A 20,923-nucleotide genomic window follows, 5' to 3' on the forward strand; every position below is an offset into this window, starting at 1 on the left:
GAAGCGGGTGCTCTCCAATCATTAAAAGTAACAAAGTCATTGAACACATTTATACAGTTACCTTTACGTTTATCAATCATATATCACAGATTTACAATTTTTTGTAGTACTATGCTAAAAAGCAACTACAGAGCGAAAGTCTGAGTCAAGCACCGAGGCAACGGCAAGAACAAAGGAACCCTCGAAGCGTACAGGTGGGTTCCTAATTAACCCAATCACACGATACAAGGAGCGAGTGCAGCGGAAAGAGAGCGAGGGTAGTAGAGCGAGCGAGAAAGAGAGAAAAAGAAGGGCGAGTAGCCCATCCGGCTACACAAGCCACTGTATGAACAACATATATGAACATTCGGTCCTATATAAACACAGCATGTTTCATTCATTATATCTGAATATCAGGAGTGGGACCACACCTCATGCCCGCCCCTTCCGGTTTTCAGTGAATATATGCCTCCTGCACTAATACCTGTTCTCAATTTCATCCCCCGCACCCACTTTTTATTTACTTCCCATTAGTACATGGGGATCTGCCTGGCCTGGGAGCCACTGCCAGTCCCCTTGGAGACCCACCCCAAATTGCAGCATCTGTTCACGTTTCTTCATCCACCACCATCAATCGTAACTGAGAATGTAGGCCCAGCTAGTGAAATATGTCTTTAGCACATTCTCACGTAAGCATTTATTTTAACAAAATCCCCTTTTATTTCAGCTACATAGGAATACTTTCCTTCTCTTTAAAATTCTGTTTTTGTCACAGTTTACTTAATATGTCAGAAAGTGGGCAACAAAATTGCTTCAGTGCAAGAAAGAAACTACTTCTAATAGTGACCAGTAGAAAAACACCACAATCGCACTTAAAAAAGGGTACACAAGATTTATTGTTATTTCATTGCAGAGTAGTGGGCTGGGCACTCCTTGCTGCAGTACACAGCATGTGCTGAGTTTATGTTTGCGTTTGTGAGTTTTGTCTGGGTCTGAAGTGAACTGGGATGTCGTGCTTGGAGAAAATTATCTCAATAAACCTGATGGATAAGAGATGACAATGTTGTTCTGTATACTTTATTAAGTCCCATAGGGAAATTACCCTCTGCATTTAACCCAGTGAAACAGTGGGCAGCCACCAATCCAGCACCCCAGGAGTAGTGTGTACCCAGATAGCAAGACGACATTGAATTGATGTTGATTTTTCATCCGAAGTATCCAAGGTTCATCCAAGTACCACAAGTGCTCACGAGTACCACAGGGTAGCCATTCACTGGATTCAAACCTCCAATCTTCTGATCAGAGGTTGCTGACCAGCTGATATCATTATCCATGCTATAGTCAAAGGAGCTTGCAAAGAAAAGCGTCTGGACTTCTTTAAGTTGCTTGAAGACGTTTCACCTCTCATCCGAGAAGCTTCTTCAGTTCCTGAACTGAAGAAGCTTCACAGACATATCCATGCTATACATCACATAGAAGAACTGGAGATGTGTTTTTATGGGAGTACCTGTGTGGCTATTGTCCTTCTTTTTGGCATTTTTCAGTTTCCTCTTTGCTTCCTGCTCTTTCTCTTTCCTGCTGATCCTGTCCTTCTGTTGCAGTTGGTTTCTAACCGTGCACCTTCACTTGACTTGACGAAGGCTCAGTTGTGATAACCATGTGTTTTAAGAGTTTTATTCATATGTGTTCCTTTTCTTTCCTTTCAGACTTCTAGGAAACATTTTCTGCCTGGTGTTGCAGGATCCTGATCACCCCAAGTTTGTGTTCCACAGGATAGTGTGAGTAAACTTCAGTGTTGAGACCTCCAGCCTCCTCAATGAGCACAGCACATTTCACCACAGGCCATGGAGTGAAGCGCACAGCATACGCGCTCACTCTGCTCAATCCAACAACGTGCTTTAATGAACCAGCTTTACTAAGGCACAATGGCAACATAACACGGTAGAACAACTTTGAATTTTTTTGATGAATGGGTGTAGTCCGTAAAGGTTATGATTACATCTTGTATCTAGAACAAAAACAGACAGTAGTGAGGTTTAACCTGTGTTTCAGTCTGAACAGTAAAGTGTATATAAAGATGGCTTGCCAGCTCCCCAGAAATGAAAGAGTCTTGAAAACGGCTACTGCCACTTGCACTGGCTTATTCCTACTATACTGGCTTAGGTTTTTCCACTAACTGACAAAATTGCTTTAGGTGGGGTTTGATGGAACAGAGTACACATAAGGAACAATAAAAAAAACTATAGACATAGATATGTGAAGTTACTTTTCTCTTTTTCTGCAGAGGTTTGTGTTTAGTTCTTTTTTGTTCAGAATCTAAAAACATATGCAATTTTTCCTGTGGCTTCATATAATGCATGTACCAGGAATAGTGCACACATCACAGAATTTAAGTCATGTTAATGTCTTCTCACACATCCACTAAAGCTGGGGTATTGAATTAAATTTTCAGGTCTAGTTCAACAAAACTTCCCCAAACAAAGGTTCGAAATACTATAAAGTTATACATCCACTGTTGTTAAATGTGGTATGCGTGGAAGCACTATAACAGCAGTATCAGTGTCTTTATATAGTCAACAATAGGCTGGAAAATAAAATGACCAAAGCACAATTCGACAGTATTTTTGCAATGTTTATTAATAATCATCATCACACTGAGCTGATCGCACTCTAATAATAAAATGTTCATTTTTCCATTTCAAGTAAAATGAGGTTTGCATTAAAAATACAAGCTTTTAAAAAAAGTCCTGAAATAAAGTGCTTAATCTGAGCAATTTCAGTGTACATGCAGCTTTACGCAGCTCTTTGACACTAAAACGAGCTGCAGGTAGTCAGTTAATTTCCAGTTTAGTCCACCATCTGTCTAACAACATGGAAAGACTAAAGAAAGTTGCTGATGATGAAAACATGCTGCGTTTCAGAGTATACCAGTTTGCTTTTTGGCCCCTGCTTGAAAATTAATGGCAGATTTTTTTTAGAATATAAAAATATCATTTTCATGTGATGTGATCTTTCATGATCTTACAGGATGGTAAACACAATGCATGTGGTTGTGTCACAAATAACAGACATAAAAGTGGCAAAGTACACAACTCTATCACCTACATTAAGTATGTTTTATTTTACAATCAGAGACAAGACACTGCTGATAGTTTTTGCAAGTTGTCACTGAGGTGGAGGAGGTGGAGGAGGAGGGGGAGGGCGGGGAAAGTCAGAAAAGGGGGCAGAGTTTGGCAGCCAGAAAGGAGTGGAGAAAGCAGGATTGAAGAAAGATGGAGGAGGAGGAGGGGGAGGGGGGGGATAGAGAGGGAAGTTAGAGGGAGGAAAATGGTGAGGAGGTGGAGGATAAGGACAGGGAGTATGGATGAACATAGGGGGGAAATTTGTGTGTCCTGGTGGTGGCTCTGTCTGTCTAAATGAGTACTGGTGGTGGAAAGAAGGCCTTGTATGTATTGGTGGGAAGCCCCTTCCATCATGCTTATGTTGCCGCTGCGAAGGGTTCTGAGTACGATTGTCTAGAGAAGAGGGGGAAAACAAGAAATGGTATTTAAAGATGGATGGTATCACCTTCTATTTGTAACACTTTAGTCTTCAAAACCTGCATATAAACTTGTGCTTCTATAGCAGGGGTCAGCAACCTTTAAGACCCAAAGAGCCATTTGGACTCGGTTTCCACGCAAAAGAAAACACTGGGAGCTGCAAATACTTTTTCACATCTAAAATTAAGATAATACTGTATATATTGTTTTTCACTTTTATGCTTTGTGTGGACAACTAAGGTGTGTTGCTTATGAAATCCATGAACTGCTACAGAGAAAATTACATTTTATTTATGTAATTAACACATTTTGAACTCTTAAAGAAATATAACAAAAGGAAAGACGCTGAACTAAAATGATCCATGTAGCAAACAAAAACTGTTATATTGCCTTTGAGCTTTTGGAGCCTCGACCTGACTTTTAAAAAAATAATTGGAAAAAAAAGCACTATGCTGCAAAAAAATGAAAAATAGATATTTGCAAAAGTCTGTCTAAATATGTATTTTACCTGGTTAATGTGTGTGGCCGGGTGCGGTCTGCAGCACCGCTGCAGGGGAGGCGGACGCACCTGAGCGGCACCCGCAATCACGCCTCGCCGCCTTAACGTCTGTGCTATCTATGCCGTTGTTGGTATATGTCGGGCTGTGAGCTGAAAAGCTACAGCTGGCTGTATGCGTACAGCAACAGTGTGTGAAAAGTGGTCAATAAAGAGATGCTGAAAAGCGTGTTCATGGAAACATCGTAGGGTCTGCCGTGATATGTTTACAATGGGGCTGTACTTTCATCTTTACGCAGGACTGTAAGCTGCCATCTGTGAGGCGTGAGCAGTGTTTGTTTTTAACATAGTTCACGGTGGAGAACAGCTGCTGACAATGTGGATCCGAAGATCCATAACTGGCCTACCTGGGGTTGAAAGTCTCGATAAATGCACGGCGTTTTGGCGGGTACACCGGCTTCCGCGAGTGTGACGTTTATTTTGAGTGATGAAAAAATAATAAAATATAATTTTATTTTTATATTACAATGTCACAACAATCTTCCAATTTAGAACTACAAGTTAAAAAAATAACTAACATAAATAAAATACACTTCAGCTAAATACTTCTAATTTATTTTCCCAAACCACGCGGAGCCGCACTATAAGGACTAAAGAGCCGCATGCGGCTCCGGAGCCGCAGGTTACCGACCCCTGTTCTACAGTATTCTAATTTCAGCTGATATCATTATCCATGCTATACATCACATAGAAGAACTGGAGATGTGTTTTTATGGGAGTACCTGTGTGGCTAGTGTCCTTCCTTTTGGCATTTTTCAGTTTCCTCTTTGCTTCCTGCTCTTTCTCATCATCACTATAGTCTAGAGCCTAATAGGTGGAGAGAGAGGAAAAATATATTAATTATAAAAATCTGTGACAGAAGTCATAAAGAAGGAATCCTGAAAGAGGAGTCCTATCGGGATTGGTTAGTCTGTGGGACTTCGGAGGCAGCCGATGGGTATGGACAGACCAAGCGGAAAGCAGCTCGGGCAGTGGCTGAACCAAAAACTCGAGTGTGGGAGCAACTTGGGAGGGGAAAAGTGCTCTACATGCACAGTGTATAGTTTGGGCGACTGAGGATATTGTCAGCCGGTGGAAGGAATACTTCCTTAATCCCACTGACATGTCTTCCATAGAGGAAGCAACTCTGGGGATGAGGGGGACAACACTGGGGCAGTTAAACAACTCCTTGGTGGCAGGGCCCCTGGGGTGGATGAAGTTTCTGAAGGCTCTTGATGTTGTGGGGCTGTCTTGGTTGACAAACCTCTACAATGCTGCGAGAAGATAAGGGGCAGTATTTCTGGACTGGCAGACGGGGGTGGTGGTTCCCATCTTTAAGAAGGGGGGCCTTCTCCTCAACAAAACTGTGGTATGCAATGATGGAGTATAACAACCAAAGCCAAGAATAAAGTGATAAAACAAATTTAAAAAGAAGTCCACAAAGAGTAGGGCAGCAAGTAGCACTAGTATCCACTCAGCAAACCCAAAACATCTGTGTGAATGTGACTCTGAATGAACAATGGACGTTGTTGGATACATACCTCTTCTGGCGGTTCTTGGTCATTTTTCCAGGATGCATCTGATCCCTGTAATCTGCACACAAATATTTTCATTTGAACATAACAAACAAACACACAGACATGAGCTTAGCCTAACAGATTCCATTCACCGAATCAAAAGTAGCTTACACACGGTCAACACAGAAAACTAAATATCTATATGCCCCTGTACACCACTGAAATGGATTGGAAGCAAAGGAATCCAAATGTGACTGTATTGCCGATTTTGACCTTCGTGATGGTGCCGGAGACAGCCAGCTCTGTGTTTCAGTGCACTCTGATAAACTGCCATACAACCAGAACTTCTCAGACCAGAGATGAGCTCATGAACATCAGAGCTACATCTCCTGATGACTTATTTCTATCATTCATCACCTCATCTGCTGATATTGTGACCATTTTGGTTCACAAAGTGAGACACTGTAGGTGAGCGACAGCCTCTCTTGTCAAACACAGAGGGAGCGGTCTTCTGGCAAGAACCATATTGCAGGTGCCGACTCTCACACCAGCCGTTTCATACTCTCCAGTGCATATTAGAAGACATGATTATGAACCAACAGAACCACATCAGTAGTGTACTGAGACCAACACTTATGGTGCTAATGGTGTACTTACAGTCTTAGCTGCTGTGTGAGGATGTATCCCGTGTACTCCTTGATGGCTGGTGCATAATAAAGGGTAGTACCCTCTTTCAGCCCTTTACTGATAATCTGGTCCACAGAATTAAAACGTAAAACATACAGCGGGCTGGACACCGGGCCAAATACCTCAAACACCTGAAACAAAGAAACAGTGCAACACTGTCATATCATTGTGTGTAAAGGCCTTTACAAAACTGAAACATTAAGTACATTTCAGATTATACAAAGAGGCCTTTTTCAGGAAACACAAAATCAGTTAACAATTTTGTTGTTCTGCAGCAATGGAGGTTGATCAAGCTTCTACAGCTATTCCTATTTTTCTGGATTACTTCCAACCCCTTCTGTCTGCATAAAAGCAGTGCTGGAGCACACTGTGGTACCAACCCTCCCGAGCATCAGTTGAACTGTATTGTACTGCAGAAAGTAGTGTTGTTACACAAACTGTGAGAAAAAGACAATTAACAATGGAAGAAAGACACACCATCATGTCACTTATAAATGTTGGTTTGTCCTACAGAGAAACTGCAAAGAAAGTCAAGGTGTCAGTGTGTACAATTTTCTTCACCATCAAAAGGCACTCAGAAACAAACTCTGACAGGAAGAGGTCTGCAAGACTCAAAACCACAACTGAATCAGAGGACAAGTTTCTGAGAGTTAACGGCTTTGTGTGATTGGCGGCTCACAGGACAACAGCTTCAAGCACAGCTTAATAGTGGTCGTAGTAAGCAAGTCTCAGTTTCAACTGTGAAGACAAGACTTCAAGCTGCAGGGAGGATGAGTTGAAGCAAGAAAGCCAATGCGAAGGCATCAGAATAAGACAAAGAGGCTTGTCTGGGCAATGACACACCACCACTGGACTACTGAAGACTGGAAGAAGGTATTATGGACTGATGAATCAACATTTGAAATCTTCGGTTCATCATGCAGGATTTTTGTACGCTGTCGGGTAGGTGAAAGGATGGTTCCACCGTGTGTGGCATCGACTGTCAGACATGCAGGAGGAAGTGTGATGGTCTGGGGCTGTTTTGCTGGATCCAGGTTCGGTGACCAGATTGAGGCACCCAGAACCAAAACAGCTACCACAGCATTCAGCAGCATCATGCAGTACCCTCTGGTATGTGTCTAGTTGGTCAGGGGTTCATCCTACAGCAAGATAATCACCCAAAACATAAGCTAGGGCCGTGCGATATGACCAAAATCTCATATCCCGATATAAGACATCTATCGTCCCGATAACAATATAAATCACAAACATTTAACATTTTCTGTAAATTCTGTGAATCTCGGGCAGCTCAACTTGCGTGAAGTGTTTCCAGCTGGGCGTTGTGTACCTTGAGTCGAGTGTTTTAACCGATGCATGAAACGATACATTTTTAGACAAGTTGTAACGGCCGCCGTTTTCTTTGTATTTATTACACGGCGTGCTGCGGGGAAAAGCCTGTTCTAACGTTTGAGTCTAAGGTTTATTTTTTAGCACCTGGCGGCTCTTTTTTGCTTCTCATCCATAAACTCTCTGCATACTCTTTTACGTGATTCAGTTTATTTTGAAAAGTCTCAACAGGATCTTGAGCTTTATTGTGAAAGGTTTATGTGGAAAATAAACAAGCGGACACACAATGGTTTTACCGTCGTTGTTGCTAACGACAACGCATAAACATAGGCGCTTGTCCGTCTGTAGTGTGGTCATATTAAATATAAGAGAAAGAGAGAACTTTAAGAAATTAATATAGCCACTACAGTGGCCATCAAAACGATGAGAAAATATTGCTGTAAACAGTTTATTTTGCGACACCATGAAACAAACGATAGCGTAAAATAAAACGATAGCCGTTTTTATATCGTCATCCGATATATATCGTTATATCGAACAGCCCTAGTCCAAGCTATACCAGACCTACCTCAGGAAAAAAGAACAAGATGTTAAGCTTGAAAACATGGAGTGACAGCACAGTCTCCAGACTTAAACCCATCGAGCTGGTTTGAGATGAACTGGACAGAAGAGTGAAAGCAAAGCAACCTACAAGGTCCACATTTATGGGAACTTCTGCAACAGATATGGGAACGACTTTCTGAAGAATATTTGATTCCTATTGTAGAAAGAATGCCACGGGTGTGTTCAGCTTTTCTATCTGCCCAAGATGACTACTTTGATGAGTCAAAAGTTTAGAATACATTTTGGTCTATTAATTGATGCCATGATTTCTTCTTATTTGTACTATGCTTTCATTTCAGAGTGCAATGAGGCATTAAACTGCATAATTTTAACTTAAAAAAAAAAAAAAGAAAAAAGAAAAATTGAGGTTTTCTACATGCAACTTTTGACCTGTAATGTATCAACTCCTCCACTTGGGGCAATAGGCATTCCACCCTTTTCCGGCTGAGAGCCATGGTCTCAAACTTGAAGGTGCTAATTCCAACTCCCGCTGCTTCATACTTGACCACAAACTGCTCCAATGCAAGCTGGGTCACCACCTGATGAAGCTAACATCATCTACAAATTTTCATTTAAAAAAAAAAAAAAATGAAAAAAAAGAAAAAAAAATTGGGGTGTACTAAAAGTTTTAACTGGTAGTGTACATACACACTGAGCTTTTGCAGAAAATTAATTCTACAAAATAAAAAAAAAGTTTCTGGGTTCAACCCATTTTCAAGCAGGGATAATTTCACGGTTTGATCAAGGAGTTGAAGCTGTATCACGGCCGCTTTTGTACATATTTCAGGATGTCAGTGAGGCAGTTTGAGCTCGTTAGCAGAGACGGGACCATACCTGAGGTAGCCGAGAGCAGATTATGAGCCGTTCTTTACACAACAATCAAATGTTCCGTCATACTGAACACTTTGATTGCATCAGCACTGGACAAAGTTGTGAGTGTGTGTATATGTATATGTGTTTATATGCACCTGAAGCGCCGTAAAAATTAAACCTGATGTAAAAATAAATGCTGCAAATTCCATCCATCCATTCACTTCCGCTTATCCTTTTCAGGGTCGCGGGGGGCGCTGGAGCCTATCCCAGATGTCATAGGGCGAGAGGCAGGGTACTCCCTGGACAGGTCGCCAGTCTGTCGCGGGGCCAACACACAGGGACAGACAACCATTCACACTCACATTCATTCGCACATTTACACCTAGTGACAATTTGGATTATCCAATTAACCTATTCCCACAAGCTGCACATCTTTGGATGGTGGGAGGAAGCCAGAGTACCCGGAGGGAACCCACGCAAACACGGGGAGAACATGCAAACTCCACACAGAAAGACCCCGGCCTGATGGTGGAATTGAACTCAGGACCTTCTTGCTGCAACAGTGCTAACCACCGTGCTGCCTTGCTGCAAATTCGTCATGTGTAATTATGTGTTTGGTGTGAACGGCTGCATTAAGAATAGTTGAGTCTGAAAAATATTTTTAAATGCACAAAATGTTTGCACGCATTTTACTCGTCCAGTGTGTAAAGGCCTTAAAACCACACAGGCAACTTATTGCATTCTACAAAAGAGAAGCTTCTGTTGGCATGCTTACCTTGGCCGCAGCCTCCCGATCAGACTTGAAGATAATGCTGCCATCATGAAGAGGGGGTGTGTCTTTCAGGGACTGGATAATAACTGCAGTGACAGAAGCAGTGGTAAAAGAAAGTTGAAAAACAAGCCAAAACTGTTCCTGCTCTTCCTCTGGTAGACACTAATGTAGCCTTAAAACAATCTGTGCCTATATTTACCAAGCTGCTGTATAATATTCGACACGGTGCCCAGTGGCTGCAATTCTGCGTCTTCTGGTAAGGTAATACATACTTCCTCCACTGCCGGAAGTTCCTGCACACAAACAACATGACATTTAGACATAAGGCTGAACAGCGTTCAGAATTCAGGACCCCCCCCCCCCAATAGTGGTTCTTGTTGGTTGGAATGTAATAACTAACAATGCTCAGTGTGGCATTAATGCTGTTGGTATTTTTACTTCACATCACATGTCATCATTACAGGAACAATCACATATAAAATCTAGACATTTTATTACTTCCCATGAGTAATTTTTATTCATTTAATTCTTATTAAGCATTTCTGCCAAAATGTTGGTATCAGACTTAGTAAGAGTCACTCATTATCCTGTTGCTCCCTCTGAGATTTTCAATAACACAGGCCATCTCTGCTTGGGAGGTTAATGTAGCTCTAGTTCCCCGTGATAAGTGTACCGTGTGAGGCAAATGATGAAAGATTTACCTCTTATTGTAATTACTGATCATAAATGCAGGGATTTTATCCAAACAAGTAAAATCTTTTTAAGTGCTTTGTAAGTCTAGAACCCATGGGCACGACCCAATGCTGTGTTTTGCCCCTTGACTGGCTCGACTTCACCTATGTTCAGTTTCTGTCGTTTGAGGGTCTCTCTGGATTCAGTTTTGCATTTAATAACTGAAAAACATGCTCTGTCCTGCCACTGAAAAACAGACCTGAGCTGCTGTTGCGATGTGTTTTGGGTCATTATCCATTTGCACTGTGAAGTACAAACGAATGTACCCTCTTAGCTGTCTTTAATTCTTACTTTGTTGAGGTACATTTTGAAACTTAAAGGTTAAGTCTTTTGATTTATCTATATTTAAATAACCTCCAGAAACAAATGTTATTTTCAACCATATCATTCAAAAAAAACATGTTGAATGGTTAATTTGAATCAGTAGGCACTATATGGTATATTGTTATATAGCCAAAGTTATTATTATTATTAGATTTTCTTCACATCGCCCAGCCCTAACACAAACCATTACAGTCCCTTCAGTGTTATAATTAATATTAGACTACAGTGGTCCCTCGCTATAATGCGGTTCACCTTTCGCAGATTTTTTTTGGTGCAATTTTGCATGCTTTTTTTTTTTGTTTAAAAAAAACAGCACATTGTGTTCTGCATCCGGATTGGCTGTAGACCATTGTCAATCAATGTCGTGCCATGTCTCCTGTACAGTACAGAATGTGTGCAGCTTGCCAAATTTACATAAATCTTTGATTGCTAGCAGTGTGACTCTGAAGTGCTGTACTGTACGTTTTTTTAAGTTTTATCCCCAACAAACACACGAATGTCGACGAAACGTCGTCATCTGCTGGTTCCTTTGGTTTCATTCTATAACACTGAACTTATTTTTCTACGAAGGTTTGAGAGCGAAGTGTGAAAAATTTCATGCCTGTCTGAGAAAAGTGTATAAAGTGTATAGTGTGGGGTTTTACAGCCGTAAAACATCTATAATAATTGTGAAAAATAAAGTTGGCTACTTCGCAGATTTCACCTATCGTGGGTTATTTTTAGAACGTAACTCCCGCGGTAAAAGAGGGACCGCTGTTTTAACAAGAACACACATACACACGATTGCAGACTGACCTCGAGCAGAATCTCATCTCGCGTTTTGATGGGTGCTGGTTGGCTGAAACCTTCATCATCATCTTCTTCCTCAGCCGCAGGTGCAGAGGGAGAAGAGAAGGATGAAGATGATGAGGAAGAGCTGTCACTGAGGACAGGAAAAGAGCATTAGCGACACCCGTCTTTGTTTTACCACGCTGACAGCTGTGCGTTTTCATACCTGTCCGAGTCCTCAGAATCCTCGCCGCTCTTATGCGTGTCTAAAGACACGGTTGCTGCTATTGAGTGCCTTTGTGCATCTGCCCTTTCTTCTTCTAAAGGTGTTTGTGTGTTTGACACCATCTCAGCATTGTCAGAGGTCACCAGGACATCTTCTAGTTGAGATGTTACTGTAACCTCCATATCCTCGTCTTTTACAGCTTCTGCCGGTCCATTTCCCTCTGTTAGGTTCTCATCGATCTGTAACATTATCTTGAAATGTGTTTCAAAATCTGTTACTTTAAATGTCATTTTATTTATACAGCCCCAAACTACAACAACTGTTGCCTCAAGACACTTTGTTTGGGTACGATAAATCACTATCTATTGGGGTGATAAGGTACTATAGGGTCTTTAAAATAAGACAGGGACTGATCATTCAAGACAATGTACGCGAGGAGCAGGATTTTACATTTGACGTTGGATTTAACAGGGATATAATTAGGAGGAGTCAGTACGCTCTCTCTTTCTAATCCCTGCCAGTACGCTGCAGCATTTTGGATCAGCTGAAGATTTTTCAAGAAGTTTTAAATACAACCTGATAATAACGAATTGGGGGTTAGGATAATAACTGGCTACTAAAACTTTACTGATATAGAAATATTTTGTTAATAGCAGGGTTCATATGCCTTTTTCAGGGTCAAATTCAAGCACTTTTTAAGCACCTACAAGGTCCCTTTTCAAGCTTTTCCAGCACATGCCCCCCCCCCCAAAAAAAGAATGCATTTGTCAATTCGCATCACCTCGGTAAGACCATGTGAAAATTAAAACAAATCATCCTAGGGGAACTTAAACACCTTTGTTCACCTTTTGTTAAGAAATAGAAAAACGCACCACACAAAAATACTGCAAAAGGAAACGGTTGCCTTATATACATAGTGTATAAACTCAAAATGCACATTTCACTTAAAAATTAAGATGTGACAATGTGAACAAATCAACTTGTTAGAGATATTCTTCTCCTGTTGAACCCCCCCCCCCCCCCCAAAAAGAAATAAAAAAGTCTTCTCATCAGCTCTCATGCTTCTTTCCTGCGTGACAAAAAATAGGAGACAGATGTTTGTTTGTTTGTTTTTTAAGTTAATTCCCAATAAAACTGTTCTATTGCTAACTACATTGCTGTCTGTATTATTGTTGAAGTCCTAAATGATCACCTTTAAAGTGTTTGTGCTAATAACATCATGTACAGTCAGACAGGCATGGAGAACAGCACTGACTGGGAGGCTTTGAACAGATAACATAGTTTAATTCAACATATACGACTTTAAGAATGCACAAGCATCTACTTAAAATCTATTTAAATTATCATCTGTGATATTATTATGTACAATTCCAATGTATTTTGTATCTCCCTTAAATAAACAGGCAGCCTTAAAGTATGAAATATTCATATACAAATACATATATAAATGTGTGTACTGTCTCAGTGGCTGATTGTGCCCCACAGGCCTCAGTGTGAGCTTGAAGACATTTATGAGTTTTAAGTAGTTTAATGTGCAGGTGCTGAAGATAAACACATTTTGAATGAAAGCCGGGGAACTTTGGTAGCACAGAAACAAGTGGCTATTCTTTGTGACCATATGGATCACTCATATTACCATTATTTCAAATACTCCAAAAAGCTTGGGTCCAGGATATAATTGGCCGTTTTTGACTACTTTCATTTGGCCTCTATATTTCAACTTTAAAAACTGTTTATCTTGCCAATCTGTTATTTTCTCATTTTGACAAACTGTATCAGCACAATTTATCTAAATTCAGACAAAATTTAAAATACGAGTAGAAAGTGATATTTGACTGTAAAAACCACAAGCATGTTTACACTGCAATCTGCCTTTGGTGGCTTTTTTGCAGCAACTGTGACATTCACTAGTAGAACTGACACACAAAACAAAACAGCGACTACACTACAAACTAACTACACAAGACAACACACTAACTTGAGACTCCAAACACGGTAAACCTCACAAATTTCTCATGTATCAAAACTCACTCTCTCTCTTTCTCTCGCTCACTCCTAAAACTTCCCTCTCTTCCCAAACAACCAAATGCCACATGTTGCCATGTGGCTTGCTGCTTCTCTAACCATTCCTCATCAGGTGTTAATTTTGCTTGCTTATTCCCCATGTCAAAGATTTTGCTGGGCCGTCACTGGCACGCTTGACTTCAAAGTGGTTTACTGATACGGCCTTCGACTTCACCTTAAAAGTGACGCGGTATCAGTTTTATGACATGAAACTCAACCGTCCTCCTTTGTCACCAGTACATGAGCCTCAAGCAAAGAAAACAAAAATAGAAGTAGTTCAGCAGCGTATTGTGCTGTAAAATCAACTTACTTCCAGACACATACACACACATAGACATTTGCGCAATTTATAATTTGTTACAAAGTAATTGCGGCTACTTCTAACCTATTTTACGCGTTTTATTAAACCTTTGCGGCAGTTTTATATAGCAAAATACTGTTTCTCACCCTCAGATGTCTCACTGGTGGTTCGGATCGTCAGACTGAATCCCACTGCCGTGGACCAGACTATAAACACCGGCCCGGACCCGAATTCACGTCCCGGGGCTTTTGTCCTCGTCTAAGAGGGCTGTCGACAGACTTCGGTGCTGGCTTCCCACGGCGTCAGGAATCAGTGCGCCAGATCCTAGATCAGAGTCACAGATAACAGTTCTGAAGTCCTAAATGATCACCTTTAAAGTGTTTGTGCTAATAACATCATGTACAGTCAGACAGGCATGGAGAACAGCACTGACTGGGAGGCTTTGAACAGATAACATAGTTCAATTCAACATATACGACTTTAAGAATGCACAAGCATCTACTTAAAATCTATTTAAATTATCATCTGTGATATTATGATGTACAATTCCAATGTATTTTGTATCTCCCTTAAATAAACAGGCAGCCTTAAAGTATGAAATATTCATATACAAATACATATATAAATGTGTGTACTGTCTCAGTGGCTGATTGTGCCCCACAGGCCTCAGTGTGAGCTTGAAGACATTTATGAGTTTTAAGTAGTTTAATGTGCAGGTGCTGAAGATAAACACATTTTGAATGAAAGCCGGGGAACTTTGGTAGCACAGAAACAAGTGGCTATTCTTTGTGACCATATGGATCACTCATATTACCATTATTTCAAATACTCCAAAAAGCTTGGGTCCAGGATATAATTGGCCGTTTTTGACTACTTTCATTTGTCCTCTATATACTTTAAAACTTTAAGAACTGACACACAAAACAAAACAACGACTACACTACAAACTAACTACACAAGACAACACACTAACTTGAGACTCCAAACACGGTAAATCTCACAAATTTCTCATGTATCAAAACTGTCTCTCTCTCTCTCTTTTGCTCACTCCTCAAAGTTCCCTCTCTTCCCAAACAACCAAATGCCACATGTTGCCATATCATTTTTTTGATTGGTCGATTTTTCCACCAGTAGGGAAGGAGTGTTTTTTTCTTTTTTCACCAATGACTGTCGTTTTTCACTCACAAGCAAAGCGTGTTTGCTTGCGCTCTCCTTAGAAAACACAGTTTTTACAGTTTCTTCCCAGAGTAAACGCCACTGTTTTATTAAAAACAAAAAACATCGGTTTTACGTGGCCTATCAACACAATTTAAACACTGGTATATAGTTTGAAGTCTGCACGTTCGACCCAAGTTGACTCTGGGTCCGTCGACCCCAGAGGGTTAATCAGAAAGCCTCAAGTTAGCTAGTGATGTATCAGGCTAATGTTTAAAGCTTTCACTTGAGCAAAGTAACTCATATCACTGCTAAGTAATGTTAGCTAAGTTCACAGCATATTCCATAATAGCGCTGCCATACTGCATCACACTCAGTGCATTTCAAACATTTCTCCAGCGGGTTTGATAGCTAGCAAAATAATAATCATATTTTTTAAAAATAGCATGTGTAACGTACATGTCATGAGATATATTCTTAAACACTTCTTCAGCTGAGAGTCAGAGAGTGGAGACACACAGTTTTACTTGCATGCAAGGGCAGTCACAGAGCACTCGCACAAGAGTGAGGGCTCCGGGACTCGCGCTCTGCCACTGCCCTGGTCTTTATTTATATACAACAGTAGGTGCATTCGTTTATTACATTGGAATGTGGATGTGTGTGTGTGTGTGTGTGTGTGTGTGTGTGTGTGTGTGTGTGTGTGTGTGTGTGTGTGTGTGTGTGTGTGTGTGTGTGTGTGTGTGTGTGTGTGTGTGTGTGCACTGTGTGCCAGGAGATGCCTCTCTACCTGGCACGAAGTGAAACTGCTCGTTAAGCTCTTATCTAGCAGGTACTGCTCCTTCCCTGCATAACAGGTCACAGTTAACTATAACAACAGTCTGAATCATAAAAAGGTCATCATGCAGTATTCTATCATTTGCAGACTTATATTATTAAAAGATTATACTGACTACTAAGTACAATTTTCTATTGACAGTACACGTACTGGAAAATTATTTACTAGGACTCACCTATCATGCGACTGGAGAGCGCAAACTCCCCCATTGTTGTTTTCCATCAAACACTCATTAAAACAGCGACCTACAGGTATGTTAGCGCACTCATCCCCGACTGTCCGAGGGAGGGGCGGGGTCACACGTTGAAACAGACTGAGGCGCAAGGCAGCCCAGGCGGGGAAATTTTGCCTCTACATTTTGCGACTCATTTTATTTCTCTATCTGATAAGAAAACTATTCAATCAGATAGTTATTTGTGGTGAATGAAATACAGTTACACTTTCAAGCACTTTTAAGCACCACATCTGAAATTCAAGCACTTTTCAAACCTTGAAAACACAACATTAAAATTCAAGCATTTTCAAGGATTTCAAGCACCCGTACGAACCCTGTAATAGTGTTACATCCTCACTGTGTATGACTACTGTGGCTCAACTGAAAGTTTGACTAACTTGTATAATTCACAATGATACCACTGACCACAACAGTCAGCATGCCATTGCCTTATGGGGTTATTTTTGTGCCACTATTCTGAGTGCACGTTAAAAAAATTTTTTTGCAGGTGCAAGAGTTGCACGCAGCAATGAATTTTGTTCACTCAAATTTAGCTTTTCTTCGCTCAAAATTAATTTCTCCTCAAAATGCAACTCTTGCACCTGCAATTTTTTTTTTTACGTGCGCTCAGAATTGTGGCACAAAAATAACCCCATATTCCCCTAACCCTAGCCTGCAGAGGTCCGTGTGTTCCTTCATGGATTGGCCTCCTCACCATAACGTTCTTGACGGTTTCTCCAAAGTAGTGATGTGCGGATCGATCCTGAAATATCGATTCCTCCAATACCAGTCATCATGTTCTAGAATCAATTCTCACATTAAAATAGCGATATTTTAGTAATTTAGGGTAAATTTGTAGTTTATCATTAACAGGAACACGGTGGAAAGAAACTATAACATTCGGATTGCCTACATTCAAAGGAACTACTTCCTCTACCGCCTTTCATAGTCATGTGCGAAATACGGCTGTATAAATGTCTCGCAGCCCATTGGCGTGCGCACTCACAACAATGGCTGAGCATAATTGTGCGGACATATTTTACCTCCACAAACAGCTGAGACGTGGTTTGCGATACATATGGCAAAAAAGTGAGGTGTTGTGGCCATACTTTTCCAACCTTGAGACCTCAGAATTAGGGAGACATTCAAAAGGGCTGTTGGGGGGGGGGGTGATAAATACATTTTACAGTGTTTATTTATCGAATAAAATACGTTAAATGTCACCGTTATTATTAGCTGGCCCGGAAACAGCGGGGGTGTCCAAATTCAGAGGCTGCTTCCACCTGAGGACCCAGCCTTGGCGGTCTAAAGAAAGCCGGGTAGTACGTCACGAGCTCCCTCGGTGGAGTGAAACTCTGCCGTCTGCTCCTTGCTATCTAAAATATAACCGGGCGCTGGCGTAAACTCTCGACCGTCTCACACTTCTGTTTAATTAGTTTTCTGTTTGACGTTTATTGAGCTGTGTGAAAACCCCGGAAGAACCCGCCCAAGGGATTAATAAAGTTACATTTAATTTAATCTAATCTAATAACTTTAATCTCAGCCAAACCGATTTACTCACGAACAAATAAAACACTGAAAAAGCCAAACAATAACATTTTTAAGTTATCAAAGTGACTTATATATCATGTTTAACCCGAGTAGTGAAAGACCGCGGGGGTTTGAAAACGATGTGTCGGTCGGCTCAGATATTTGAAGTTTACACAGCTACATTCTCACCTGAAAATATGTTAAACGTTTTTTTTGGGACCCAGAAAGAGAAATAAGAGTAATATTAAAACTAAGTAGCTGCCGCCATTGTTGGAAACTGGAATTGGCTGGGCCGTGCTTTGAATTCTACGATATGGTTTTTTAATTTTGTTGTCCAGGTGGAAATTCGGGAGAATGGTGGCTCCGGGATTCTCCCGGAAAAATCGGGAGGGTTGGCATGTATGGTTGTGGCAACATCACTAACCTTGTCAAACACCTCAAAGTAAATCACATCACAGAATATGAGGCGCGTATGTTGAGCCGAACTGAAGAGGAGGAGAGGGACAGGTGCTGCTAGGGCGAGACAGACATCTCTCACAGAGTCCTTTAGTGCTGCAGGCAGGCAAGGAGTTCAAATAGGGTACAACTTCAGTTTTTTTATTTCTATATGATGAACTCAGCATTATTAAATGATAAGAACAAGTAATCTGATGTCCTGCAATCATTATGACGCTATAATTTGAGACAATAAATAAAATACGTTTTTGTATAAAGTATCGGTATCGGATCAGTATCGTCGATACCACCCTGAATATAACTTGGTATCGGATCGGAAAGGAAATCAGTGGTATCGTACATCACTACTCCAAAGCCTTTCATGTCTGTCACGTGTGCTTGGGGTAAAGCACAGGGTGACAGTAGTGGACCTGCAAATTCTTAATTTTGTATTCTATGGCAAATGCCAACTGGGCTCCACAGTGCTAAACACTGAGCACAGGACTCACTTGAGGATGTCAGGCCCTGAGGCCACCCTCTTGAGGTTGGTTTCTGACAGTCTTGTCAGAGACATTCACACCAGTGGCCTGCTGGAGGTCATTGCTCTGGCAGTGCTCATATTATTCGTCATTCCTCAAAGGAGCAGATACTAGTTAGGGACCTTCTACGGCCCTGTCTAGCTCTGTCTCCTGGAGTTTCCTCCATGCTCTTGAGACGTTACCGGGGGACACAGCAAAGACACATATTGATGTTCCATGATGGAGGACTTGGACTGTGAAACCTGTTTGGGTTCCAAGTACTGCCTGCTGCTACCAGTACTGACACTGACCCTAGCCAAATGCAAAACTAGTCGGACACACTATGAGGTGACTAGTTTGCCCAGATAATTATAAAAAAAACCCCATAATAATAACAACAACTATCTGCAAAACTACGTCCACTTATATAACACAGCCCTTTATTGTCATTGCACATGTACAACGGCATTATGGAGGCCGAGGTCTCAGGAGATGTGAACTCGGATCGCTGGATTCAAAGTCAACCATTACACCAGCATCTGGTCAGTTTCAGGAGTACAAAGGTGACCAACGGTCAAAAGTAACCTCCAGGCCACACCAAGCCAAACACACGTTTGCACACGTAAATAAGTGTATTGTTTATGTAAACACGTGTACTGTTTACATGCAGAAGCTAAACATAGCTAACGTGCTATTCGTTAGCCCCGTTAAACTCCCACAGAGGTACTACAGTCAAAAACCAGTATGAAGAACGGAAACTTCCCACAGCAAATTCGACACAAAGATTATAAAAAGTGGACCGAGTAGTTTAATGATATTACTACCTGATTACTTGTGGAGCTCCAGAACCACGTTGCAAAAAGTCTCCCGGAGAACCACGCAAGCTAACTTCAGGGAAATGAGCGACACTGTATCCGTTACGTACCTTCAGTTTAAAAGCATTGCGACGAACTGGAACACAATGAGAAGTCATACGGATGTAAATTAGTGCAAACTTCTCAAAGGTAAATACAAAAAGCAGGGGTATTGAATAAGTCTTGTGGGGCTCTTAGCGATTTAGGTTTAAGGCATTCAAACGTTCCCCATTTTATCCCATTTGATAACCTAGCTTTGGGATAACATTTTATAAAATGCTATTTTATTGTTCCATTGCTGTAATAATAGTTCCATTAAGAATGCCGTCATAAAAATGGATATGGTATGAATTGTATCCTTATTTGTACTGTATAGTTAGGTTTAAATAAGTTGAGAATGTGGTCTTAAGTATTCGTCTATTTTATTTTGAAGATTAGAATTGCTACATCCGCTGGTTATGTTTGAATTTGACCAGCTACAGCCACATGTTCGTGTGTAACACGTGGGGTTGTATTTTGCTGGGGGTTTTGTATTAAACTACAATTTAAATTCTAAAGTAAAAAGCAGAAGTCAGGTTGGCTCTAAATGGTCTCACAGTATAAAAGCTTTAAAATCTAATATGCATAAGCACAAATACTCACAGTGCAGAGTCATGTAAATGATAAAACTGGCTATCATAATTGTTGATATATTGATGTGTATAGAGATTGACAGACCACGTGACTTTCGCGCATTGCATGCCGGTAACTCGTGACAAAAAATCCAAGTACCGCATCAAATGCAAGCATTTGCAGCACCGCAAAACGTTCATTCTCCGGTTCCAATACCTTCTTGCTTTTTCTTTGCCCCCCAAAAAAGTTATGTACAAAACGAAGGAGAACAATGCCGGTCTGTACAAAGACAGACTTGATGAAAAGTCAAAGAAAAGATACGAGGAAAAAAATCAAAGGAGTGAAAGGTTTATACCCTTATGAGCACACAGACTGGACAAAATACGTTAGCGTGCTGCCCAACTTTCACCACGCTCATATTTATAATCATACGGTTCTTGGAGTGAATGCATACACTCATGAAGTTCAGTAACTTCAGGTCACTGCAACAAGCCCCGGTACAGTTTACCGACGGATGGGTACAGGAGCTTGAAATGCACCGTGTAGAACGAAAGACCATCGTACGCATCATAAGTTTACCAGTC

General features: G+C 41.0%; 1 protein-coding gene across 5 annotated transcripts; it reads right to left on the reverse strand.

Annotated features, from left to right (window-relative positions):
* Nucleotides 1-2,600: 2,600 nt before the first annotated feature.
* naf1 (nuclear assembly factor 1 homolog (S. cerevisiae)) lies at nucleotides 2,601-19,994 on the reverse strand. Of its 5 annotated transcripts, XM_006805638.2 has the most exons (10): nucleotides 19,698-19,784; nucleotides 14,333-14,510; nucleotides 11,822-12,072; nucleotides 11,623-11,749; nucleotides 9,971-10,064; nucleotides 9,775-9,857; nucleotides 6,228-6,388; nucleotides 5,595-5,646; nucleotides 4,797-4,881; nucleotides 2,601-3,494 (listed from the first exon to the last, which is right to left on the reverse strand). In XM_006805638.2, exons 3-10 carry the CDS (start codon nucleotides 12,067-12,069, stop codon nucleotides 3,145-3,147), a joined length of 1,200 nt encoding a protein of 399 aa, XP_006805701.2. In that variant the 5' UTR covers nucleotides 12,070-12,072; nucleotides 14,333-14,510; nucleotides 19,698-19,784; the 3' UTR covers nucleotides 2,601-3,144. The 5 variants fall into 5 exon arrangements, with proteins under 5 accessions (XP_006805701.2, XP_006805699.2, XP_006805700.2 ...); XM_006805636.2 differs by lacking the exons at nucleotides 14,333-14,510; nucleotides 19,698-19,784 and adding an exon at nucleotides 19,799-19,994; XM_006805637.2 differs by lacking the exon at nucleotides 14,333-14,510 and having other exon boundaries at nucleotides 19,698-19,790.
* Nucleotides 19,995-20,923: the final 929 nt, after the last annotated feature.

This window comes from Neolamprologus brichardi, chromosome 9, assembly GCF_056152115.1.
Source record: "Neolamprologus brichardi isolate AB-2024 chromosome 9, ASM5615211v1, whole genome shotgun sequence".
NCBI lineage: Eukaryota > Metazoa > Chordata > Actinopteri > Cichliformes > Cichlidae > Neolamprologus > Neolamprologus brichardi.